At 36.6% G+C, this 12,642-nt stretch overlaps 1 protein-coding gene across 1 annotated transcript in view; it reads left to right on the top strand.

The window, feature by feature from the left end:
* Nucleotides 1-12,642, top strand: part of LOC124594193 (ankyrin repeat domain-containing protein 17) — a 256,867-nt gene that overhangs the window by 87,859 nt on the left and 156,366 nt on the right. The window contains exons 18-19 of the mRNA XM_047132555.1: nt 9,915-10,130; nt 10,188-10,301. Of these exons, the coding sequence (XP_046988511.1) occupies nt 9,915-10,130; nt 10,188-10,301 (330 nt within the window). The remainder of the gene's footprint in view (nt 1-9,914; nt 10,131-10,187; nt 10,302-12,642) is intronic.

Below are 12,642 nucleotides of genomic sequence, written 5' to 3' on the forward strand. Positions count from 1 at the left end.
CAAATTTCTGGTTAAAGAAGTTCACCTCAACACATTCACATCTAACTAAATTATTTAACAGTTACATTGCAGACCCATACACATTCCCTGATACACTTACACATGGAATAACCTATCTGAAACCTAAAAATCAAGCAGACACAGCAAACCCAGCTAAATATCGCCCCATAACATGCCTACCAACAATCTACGAAATATTAACTTCAGTCATTACACAGAAATTAATGGCACATACAACACAGAACAAAATTATAAATGAAGAACAAAAAGGCTGCTGCAGAGGAGCACGAGGATGTAAAGAGCAACTGATAATAGATACAGAGGTGACATATCAAGCTAAAACTAAACAAAGGTCACTACACTACGCATACATTGATTACCAAAAAGCTTTTGATAGTGTACCCCACTCATGGTTACTACAGATATTGGAAATATACAAAGTAGATCCTAAATTGATACAGTTTCTAAACATAGTAATGAAAAACTGGAAAACCACACTTAATATCCAAACAAATTCAAATAATATCACATCACAGCCAATACAGATTAAGCGTGGAATATACCAAGGAGACTCATTAAGTTCTTTCTGGTTCTGTCTTGCTCTGAACCCACTATCCAACATGCTAAATAATACAAATTATGGATATAATATTACTGGAACATACCCACACAAAATCACACATTTGCTATACATGGATGATCTAAAACTACTGGCAGCAACCAATCAACAACTCAACCAATTACTAAAGATAACAGAAGTATTCAGCAATGATATAAATATGGCTTTTGAAACAGACAAATGTAAGAAAAAGAGCATAGTCAAGGGAAAACACACTAAACAAGAAGATTACATATTGAATAACCACAGTGACTCCATAGAAGCGATGGAAAAAACAGATGCCTATAAATATCTAGGATACAGACAAAAAATAGGAATAGATAATACAAATATTAAAGAAGAACTAAAAGAAAAATATAGACTAAGGCTAACAAAAATACTGAAAACAGAATTGACAGCAAGAAACAAGACAAAAGCTATAAATACTTATGCTATACCAATATTGACCTACTCATTTGGAGTAGTGAAATGGAGTAACACAGACCTAGAAGCACTCAATACACTTACACGATCACAATGCCACAAATATAGAATACATCACATACATTCAGCAACAGAAAGATTCACATTAAGCAGAAAGGAAGGAGGAAGGGGATTCATCGACATAAAAAACCTACATTATGGACAGGTAGACAATTTAAGAAAATTCTTTCTAGAACGAGCAGAAACTAGCAAAATACACAAAGCAATCACTCATATAAATACATCGGCTACACCACTGCAATTTCATAACCACCTTTACAACCCTTTAGATCACGTAACATCAACAGATACGAAGAAAGTAAATTGGAAAAAGAAAACACTACATGGCAAGCACCCGTATCATCTAACACAGCCACTCATTGATCAAGACGCATCCAACACATGGCTAAGAAAAGGCAATATATACAGTGAGACGGAAGGATTCATGATTGCAATACAGGATCAAACAATAAACACCAGATATTACAGCAAGCATATTATTAAAGATCCCAATACCACAACAGATAAATGCAGACTTTGCAAACAACAAATAGAAACAGTAGATCACATCACAAGCGGATGTACAATACTAGCAAATACAGAATACCCCAGAAGACATGACAGTATAGCAAAAATAATACATCAACAGCTTGCCTTACAACATAAACTTATAAAACAACACGTTCCCACATACAAGTATGCACCACAAAATGTACTGGAGAATGATGAATACAAATTATACTGGAACAGAACCATTACAACAGGTAAAACAACACCACATAACAAACCTGACATCATACTCACCAATAAAAAGAAGAAATTAACACAACTAATCGAAATATCCATACCCAATACAACATATATACAAAAGAAAGCAGGAGAAAAAATTGAAAAATACATCCAACTGGCTGAGAAAGTCAAGGACATGTGGCATCAGGATAAAGTTGACATTATACCAATTATACTATCAACTACAGGAGTCATACCACACAATATCCACCAGTAGTTCAATACAATACAGCTACATCCAAACTTATATATACAATTGCAGAAATCCGTAATTATTGATACATGTTCAATTACCCGAAAGTTCCTAAATGCAATGTAACATATACCGTACAGTTAAAAGGAAGTCACGCTTGATCAAGGTCCGTGTCACGTCCCATTTTTTTAACCAGACTTAACGTCTGAGAAAGTAAAGAAATAGTAGTAGTAGTAGTAATGAAAATTGGAAAACCACACTTAATATCCAAATAATATCGCATCACAGCCAATAAAGATTAAGCGTGGAATATACCAAGGAGACTCATTAAGTCGTTTCTGCCTTGCTCTGAACCCACTATCCAACATGCTAAATAATACAAATTATGGATACAGTATTACTGGAACATACCCACACAAAATCACACATTTGCTATACATGGATGATCTAAAACTACTGGCAGCAACAAATCAACAACTCAACCAATTACTAAAGATAACAGAAATATTCAGCAATGATATAAATATGGTTTTTTGAACAGACAAATGTAAGAAAAATTGCATAGTCAAGGAAAAACACACTAAACAGGAAGATTACTTATTTGATAACCTAAGCGGCTCCATAGAAGCGATGGAAAAAACAGATGCCTATAAATATCTAGGATACAGACAAAAAATAGGAATAGATAATACAAATATTAAAGAAGAACTAAAAGAAAAATATAGACAAAGGCTAACAAAAATACTGAAAACAGAATTGACAGCAAGAAACAAGACAAAAGCTATAAATACTTCTTCTTCTTCGGTTATCAACCCACAGGTTGGTTGGCAGCAGCACGCCATTCCGTTCTTTTGTCAACTTTCTTCTTCATATCTGCATAGGTCTGGCACCCGATGTCATTTATTACTTGTTGAATGTAGCTTAATCTAGGTCGTCCTCGGCGAGTTCTTCCTTCAATGATTCCTTCTAATATTCTCTTAATGAAATTGTTATGCCGTAAAATGTGACCTATGAAGGTTATTCTTCTTTTCTGTATATTTCGCCAAAGAGATCTGTTTTCTTTCACTCTTCTGAGGACATCTTCGTTTGTAGCCTTGTCTCGCCAGCTGATTTTTTCCATTCTCCGGTAAATACTTACGCTATACCAATATTGACCTACTCATTTGGAGTACCGTATTTACTCGAATCTAAGCCGCACTTTTTTTCCGGTTTTTGTAATCCAAAAAACCGCCTGCGGCTTAGAATCGAGTGCAAAGTAAGCGGAAGCTCTGAAAAATGTTGGTAGGTGCCGCCACAACTAACTTCTGTCATCAAATATATGTAGCGCTACGCTGACATGCTTCACAAGCGTCAGTAAATAAATAAAAAAAAGGTGGAAGACGAGCTTATTTTTCTCCGCCCCGAGTTTCGACCACTGCATTTTCATACATTATCCAACGAAGTAAATACAAATTCCGTATTGTAGCAGCATTTCAATGTACTACGAAAATCCGACTGGCAAGACTGTTGGGGATATTTGTCAATATGGCCAACTCTGCTTTCTGAATTTTTTGCTAACTGTGAGAAGAAATGGTTGCTAATAGGAACTTTTATGAATTGTGAATCACATGCAGTATTCTCTTCACCATAAGAATAATACGAATATAAACATTTTGCCATGTATTCTTTCGTGTTTGCGTTCTATCTCATTTAAATCCTGGCCGCCTAATAAACTACGAAACTAGAGTGAGACAACAGCAGACGCGGAAGAATATACATACCATGTCATGTTTATATTCGTATTATTCTTATGCCTAATAGTGATAAAGTCAGAAATGAAGCACGGCAATTGACTAGATTTTTAAATCTAAGATGACTCTAATTTCTGTGCATAATGTAATGTACTAAAGAGGCGTCTGCAATGATTTTCAAACGGAAAAAATTTTCGCTAAATTCTCGTTCAGAACATCTTCTATCATACGCAGTCTATTATTTGGTTCTTGTTGATCATTATCAAAGAAAGCAGCAGTTTAAGTAGCAACGAATAGCAGTCTCTTGCCATTGTTTCGCTAATGAGACGATTTCTCACTTTGTTTTTTTTTTTTTTAATTGTAAGCGGCGGTAGCGTGCACAAAAGCAAGCCATGCCGCAAGCGACGACAGGCCGTAAACCCTCATTTTCAGAATGCGACAAACAATGCATGACACAGTACAGTAATGCATTTTCAGCTTTGAGTGACGGAAACACCTACAACAAAGAGAACTGCAATTGTCAGATCAAAGGAAAATAAGCAATCAATTCAAACCAGACGAAGCATGTGAAAAAGGAAGGGTACCTGTATAAATACGGACAGAGCGCCTGACGCATAACAACGGCTACCTGGTAAAGCTTAACTGCTAAGCTTACGACTCGAACCAAACTACTACAGCTGTATCGTCGTTCATTCAACCTAAATTGTGTCTCATATTACAATGGACCAACTTTGTTTCGATTTGGAAGTGCGGCCTAAAACTTTTCTCTCCCCTTGAATTTCGAGTCTCATTTTTCAGGTGCGGCTTAGATTCGAGTGCGGCTTAAATTCGAGTAAATACGGTAGTGAAATGGAGTAACACAGACCTAGAAGCACTCAATACACTTACACGATCACAATGCCACAAATACAGAATACATCACATACATTCAGCAACAGAAAGATTCACATTAAGCAGAAAGGAAGGAGGAAGGGGATTTATCGACATAAAAAACCTACATTATGGACGGGTAGACAATTTAAGAAAATTCTTTCTAGAACGAGCAGAAACTAGCGAAATACACAAAGCAATCACTCATATAAATACATCAGCTACACAACTGCAATTTCATAACCACTTCTACAACCCTTTAGATCACATAACATCAACAGATACGAAGAAAGTAAATTGGAAAAAGAAAACACTACATGGCAAGCACCCGTATCATCTAACACAGCCACACATTGATCAAGACGCATCCAACACATGGCTAAGAAAAGGCAATATATACAGTGAGACGGAAGGATTCATGTTGCAATACAGGATCAAACAATAAACACCAGATTTTACAGCAAGCATATTATTAAAGATCCCAATACCACAACAGATAAATGCAGACTTTGCAAACAACAAATAGAAACAGTAGATCACATCACAAGCGGATGTACAATACTAGCAAATACAGAATACCCCAGAAGACATGACAATGTAGCAAAAATAATATATCAACAACTTGCCATACAACATAAACTAATAAAACAACACGTTCCCACATACAAGTATGCACCACAAAGTGTACTCGAGAATGATGAATTCAAATTATACTGGGACAGAACCATTATAACAGATAAATCAACACCACATAACAAACCTGACATCATACTCTCCAATAAAAAGAAGAAATTAACACAACTAATCAAAATATCCATACCCAATACAACAAATATACCAAAGAAAACAGGAGAAAAAATTGAAAAATACATCCAACTGGCTGAGGAAGTCAAGGACATGGGGCATCAGGATAAAGTTGACATTATACCAATTATACTATAAACTACAGGAGTCATACCACACAATATCCACCAGTACATCAATGCAATACAGCTACATCCAAACTTATATATACAACTACAGAAATCTGTAATTATTGATACATGTTCAATTACCCGAAAGTTCCTAAATGCAATATAACACATACCATACAGTTAAAAGGAAGTGACGCTTGATCAAGGTCCTCGTCACTTTCCATTTTTAACCAGACTTAACGTCTGAGAAAGTAAAGAAATAATAATAATAATAATAATAATCCCCGTGGAGGCCCAGGAAAAGAATAGGCCTCTGGTATGTTCTGCCAGTTGTAAAATGCGACGAAAAGAACAAACCACTAATAGGGCTAAAGAACAAACCACTAATAGGGCTAATCCCCCTTTTAGTGTGATTAGTTGGTTCAGGACAGAACTAATGGAGCCTCGGACAAGCACTGTCATGGTCGGGGACGACACTAGAACCCTATGCCTGTCCACAATGGTAACGACACTGCTAGCCACACGGAAAATGATTTAAATCCAAATAAAGGTGTTTTGCAGGACATGCTTCCTGCAATCACCCTAGAAGGAAAACAAAGACAGAGAATGAGATGGTCTGATGAGGTTAACCGACACCTCATGTTCTTTTATTACCAGGCAACAAACCTAGGAACCAACTCAACTGGATACAGATCACAAGTATACACAACATTTATTACCAGATACCCAGAATTAAAATTTTTAACTGAACGACTAGTTGATCAGATCCGTGTAATAATAAAAAATAACAGGATACCCCTGTCAGAATTAGAAAACATCAAACAACAAGTACAACAAATACTGGAACAAAATAGTGTGCAATCAGAAGAAGAAGAAGAAAATACAGTAATGGACTCAGATATCCCAGAGCAAACAAATCAAGAACAACACGCATCAATTAAACAATCAGAGGAAAACGAAATCTTAAGACAGCCGCCAGAACAAGCACAAATAGAACATGGAGTGACACACATGTTAGATACACAAGAAAAATTTCAGCTGACGTATATAGAATACAAAGGCACACATACAGACATTAGACCATTCTTGCATAGACCACCAAATAACCCACAAGTCGAAACAACAATAACAACTATCAACAGAATCATACACAACAAAATTAAATGAAAATACAACTATGGAAGAGTTAAAACTACTGGTTTATATAGGAGCACTCACTACACTAAATATACACACTAGGCAGAGATGAGAACAAACCAACACACAGAAGAAACCCACAAATCCAGCATGGCAACACAAGCTACAGATCAGAATAAAAAAACTTAGAAAAGACATCGAACAGCTAACACAATTTATAAGAAATGAAATATCAGACAAAAAACGAAAAAGGTTAGGTAAAATCTCACAACAAGAAGCAATAGAGCAATTAGATGAAAAGAAGCAGAAATTACAAGCATTGGCCAAACGACTTAGAAGATACAAAAAAAGTGAAAATAGAAGGAAACAAAACCAAACACTCAACACAAACCAAAAGAGATTTTACCAGACAATAGATAACACACACATTAAAATAGACAATCCACCAAACATAACAGACATAGAACACTTGTGGAGCAACATATGGTAAAACCCGGTACAACATAACAGACATGCACGGTGGATACAAGCAGGAACAGACACATACAAGATGATACCACAAATGCCTGAAGTGGTAATTTTGCAACATGAAGTCACCCGAGCAATTAATTCTACGCACAATTGGAAAGCCCCTGGAAAAGATAAAATAGCAAATTTCTGGCTAAAGTAGTTCACCTCAACACATTCACATTTAACTAAATTATTTAAGTTACATTGCAGACCCATACACATTCCCTGATACACTTACACGTGGAATAACTTATCTGAAACCTCAAGATCAAGCAGACACAGCAAACCCAGCTAAATATCGCCCCATAACATGCCTACCAACAATATACAAAATATTAACTTCAGTCATTACACAGAAATTAACTACACACACAACACAGAACAAAATTATAAGTGAAGAACAAAAAGGCTGCTGCAAAGGAGCACGAGGATGTAAAGAGCAACTGATAATAGATGCAGAAGTGACATATCAAGCTAAAACTAAACAAAGGTCACTACACTACGCATACATTGATTACCAAAAAGCTTTTGATAGTGTACCCCACTCATGGTTACTAAAAATATTGGAAATATACAAAGTAGATCCTAAATTGATACAGTTCCTAAACATAGTAATGAAAAATTGGAAAACCACACTTAATATCCAAACAAATTCAAATAATATCACATCACAGCCAATACAGATTAAGTGTGGAATATACCAAGAGGACTCATTAAGTCCTTTCTGGTTCTGTCTTGCTCTGAACCCACTATCCAACATGGTAAACAATACAAATTATGGATACAATATTACTGGAACATACCAACAGAAAATCACACATTTGCTATACATGGATGATCTAAAACTACTGGCAGAAACAAATCAACAACTTAACCAATTACTAAAGATAACAGAAGTATTCAGCAATGATATAAATATGGTTTTTGGAACAGACAAATGTAAGAAAAATAGCATAATCAAGGAAAAACACACTAAACAAGAAGATTACATATTTGATAACCACAGCGGCTCCATAGAAGCGATGGAAAAAACAGATGCCTATAAATATCTAGGATACAGACAAAAGATAGGAATAGATAATACAAATATTAAAGAAGAACTAAAAGAAAAATATAGACTAAGACTAACAAAAATACTGAAAACAGAATTGACAGCAAGAAACAAGACAAAAGCTATAAATACTTATGCTATACCAATATTGACCTACTCATTTGGAATAGTGAAATGGAGTACACAGACCTAGAAGCACTCAATACACTTACACGATCACAGTGCCACAAATATAGAATACATCACATACATTCAGCAACAGAAAGATTCACATTAAGCAGAAAGGAAGGAGGAAGGGGATTTATCGACATAAAAAACCTACATTATGGACAGGTAGACAATTTAAGAAAATTCTTTCTAGAACGAGCAGAAACTAGCAAAATACACAAGGCAATCACTCATATAAATACATCGGCTACACCACTGCAATTTCATAACCACTTCTACAACCCTTTAGATCACATAACAACAACAGACATGAAGAAAGTAAATTGGAAAAAGAAAACACTACATGGCAAGCACCCGTATCATCCAACACAGCCACACATTGATCAAGACGCATCCAACACATGGCTAAGAAAAGGCAGTATATACAGTGAGACGGAAGGATTCGTGTTGCAATACAGGATCAAACAATAAACACCAGATTTTACAGCAAGCATATTATTAAAGATCCCAATACCACAACAGATAAATGCAGACTTTGCAAACAACAAATAGAAACAGTAGATCACATCACAAGCGGATGTACAATACTAGCAAATACAGAATACCCCAGAAGACATGACAATGTCGCAAAAATAATACATCAACAGCTTGCCTTACAACATAAACTTTTAAAACAACACGTTCCTACATACAAGTATACACCACAAAATGTACTGGAGAATGATGAATACAAATTATCCTGGAACAGAACCATTATAACAGATAAAACAACGCCACATAACAAACCTGACATCATACTCACCAATAAAAAGAAGAAATTAACACAACTAATCGAAATATCTATACCCAATACAACAAATATACAAAAGAAAACAGGAGAAAAAATTGAAAAATACATCCAACTGGCTGAGGAAGTCAAAGACATGTGGCATCAGGATAAAGTTGACATCATACCAATTATACTATCAACTACAGGAGTCATACCACACAATATCCACCAGTACATCAATGCAATACAGCTACATCCAAACATATATATACAGCTACAGAAATCCGTAATTATTGATACATGTTCAATTACCCGAAAGTTCCTAAATGCAATATAACACATACCGTACAGTTAAAAGGAAGTGACGCTTCATCAAGGTCCGTGTCACTCCATTTTTAACCGGACTTAACGTCTGAGAAAGTGAAGGAAATAATAATAATAATAATAATAATAGTAGTAGTAACAACCCCTTATTTTTATATACTGGTGATATAGTGAAATTAAAGTCTCTTACTTGGCTTTCATGTGGAGGTTAAGTAATATAGTTAATATCTGAACATTGTATAGCTACAGTATTTAGTTGTAGCTTCAGACTGAAATACAGCTTCAGTATCCTTTTACATTAATTCAAAAGGAGTAGTTACATTTCAGAATGCTTTAGAAATATACTCATGATGAAAATTAAAATTATGCCTTCTTCAGTCCACAGCCATAAGCGACCGGCCTAAAGCAAAACCTGTCTCAAAGAAGGAAGTGAAGAACCTCCGTAAGCAGCAGCAACAGGCATACCAAGCAGCTATGCAGCATCACCAGCAGCAACAGCAGATGATGCAGCAGCAGCAGCAACAACAAAAACAGCAGCAGCAGCCTCCACCACCACCACCTCCACAGATACAGCAGCAGCAGCAGCAGCTGCAGCAGCAGCAACTACTGCAGCAGCAGCAGACACAACAACAACAGTTGCAGCAGCAGCAACAGCAGTTGCAGCAGCAGCAGCAGCAGCAAGTCCAACATCAGCCACAGACAACCACCCAACAAAAACATGTTCATTTCCATAATATGAACTTCAGTCATCAACTTCAAACTACGGTATGTAATATAAAATTGTTCATTTGCTTTTTGCAAACCTTTTTAAAGTAAACGCACGAGTTATTTAGTAAGTCATATTTGCTGTTGTGATTTCTTAGACTTTCACGACGGTTTGGTTTCACCTTGTGGAATCAGGTTACTGCTGGTAGTCTGCGTCTTCCCAACACAGTACTTTGATGTAGTTACTCAGTGTTTTCATCAGGTGTTTCCTGCAATGAAATAAACTCGATTCCACGAGATGTGATTTTTGCTGTTTGTAAAAATTACGCCTGACTAAAAGACCACTTAACTACCATACTGCAGAAAGTTACCATTCATTTGTTTTAATTTCCAGAGTATTGGTCTGTGATCGTTTCTCTTGTAGAAGAGAGAGAGAGAGAGAGAGAGAGAGAGAGAGAGAGAGAGAGAGAGAGATATGCAAAACTTAAGAAAGAAGGAAATTTTTCCATGTTGGGTCACTGCCAAGTAACATAATTCAATGAAGTTTGGACTATACATACAGAAAGCTGCTACAGTATAGTACAGAATGTAACTAAAAGTAGTACACAATGAGACAAATAGAAATGACACTTTAATTTAAAGACAATAATTATACAGAAGTCAGTATGATTCAAGATGGTTTGCTAGACAATGCAAAAGGGAGGACATGGTTCTTAGTTTTGAGTGTGATTAGCACAAATGGGATTACATAGTCTGCAACATGTTCCCATGCTGTCCACAAAGTTGTAAAGAGTTATTGTGGAGTGCGTTCCATTCCTCAATCAGTACGGTTGACAACTACTGGGTGACTGTTAGTGCATGTGGATGTGCTGCAGTATTTCTCCACAATGCATCCCACATGTGCTTGATGAGATTAAAGTTGGGGGAACAGGCATGCCATTCCATTTTCTGAATATCTTCTCACTTCAAGAGCTCCTCAACATGTTCCAATCGATGTAGTTGCATGTTGCCATCCATAAAAATGAATCGCAAAGGAATGCACTGCTGAAAAGAAATTGGAAAGAAGTACAATGTCACAGTAATGTTGACAGATGAGTGTACTGTGTTCAAAGGTTCAGAGGCCAGTAGGCCCATGCCACATTCTGCCTCTCAGCACCTTATAACGTGGACCACAAAAATGACCATAATCAATGCTACAGTTTTCAAAAGAATTCCTATGGGGTGTATACACACACAATCCTTAAAATTTATTTTCCCACAGTTTGATAAAATCAGTCCAATGACTTACATTTAATCTTTCAAAGTTACCGAATTCACGTTTTCTGAGAGTTGATTCTCATTTCAAGTACTCCCAGGATACGCAGTAAAGAAAAATTAAGATTTTGTAAGATATGGCATGAATTCTTGAGGTTTGTGCTTTAATGACTCTAGTAATAGGACCACAATCTGCACAATGTTATTAAACAAGACTCTCAGATCTGATGTGGCTTTGATTTAATCATTGGATCTGTTTGGTCTCATTAGACTACATTATACCACAAGGCATGTACTCGTAATATACAACTATTGTGCTTCATCTAATGTTTTTAAAATATATAGCACACATATTACAGTTTAAGCACAAAATGAGAAATTTGATAGTAATGTTGTGTACATTTACATCTACATTTATATAAGGTGCAGTCAAATGAAGTTGAAACAGATGGAAAAGTGAGTAAATCCTTTATTTCAAAAATGTCCGCCTCCATAGCTGAATGGCCAGTGCGGTAGAATGCCATGCGAGGGGCCTGGGTTCGATTCCTGGCTGGGTCGGAGATTTTCTCTGCTCTGGGACTGGGTATTGTGTTGTCTGCATCATCATTTCATCCTCCTCGATACGCAAGTCGCCGAAGTGGCATCAGCCAAAAGGACTTGCACCAGGCGACCGGCCCACCCGCTGGGAGGTCCTAGCCACATGACATTTCATTTCAAAAATAATTTCCAAAACTGTTAATGCGTTTATTCCACTGTGAGACAATACAGTCGATGCCTATATGGAAAAGATCTGCGGTTTCCTAAGGAACAATGGTTGTACTGAGGGATACACATCTTCACCCTAAGACATATGTCTGCTTGTCTCTCTCTCTCTCTCTCTCTCTCTCTCTCTCTCTCTCTCTCTCTCTCTCTCTGTGTGTGTGTGTGTGTGTGTGTGTGTGTGTGTGTGTGTGTGTGTGTGTGTGTGTGTGTTTTTATTGTGTCTATCTACCAGCACTTTCTCGTTTGGTAAGTCACTGTATAGAAACAAAGATGCTGTGACTTACCAAACGAGAAAGTGCTGGTAGATACACAGTAAAAACACACACACACACACACACACACACACACACACACACACACACACACACACAAAAATTTCACAACC

The sequence above is a fragment of the Schistocerca americana genome, chromosome 1 (assembly GCF_021461395.2).
Source record: "Schistocerca americana isolate TAMUIC-IGC-003095 chromosome 1, iqSchAmer2.1, whole genome shotgun sequence".
In the NCBI taxonomy this organism is placed as follows: Eukaryota; Metazoa; Arthropoda; class Insecta; order Orthoptera; family Acrididae; genus Schistocerca; species Schistocerca americana.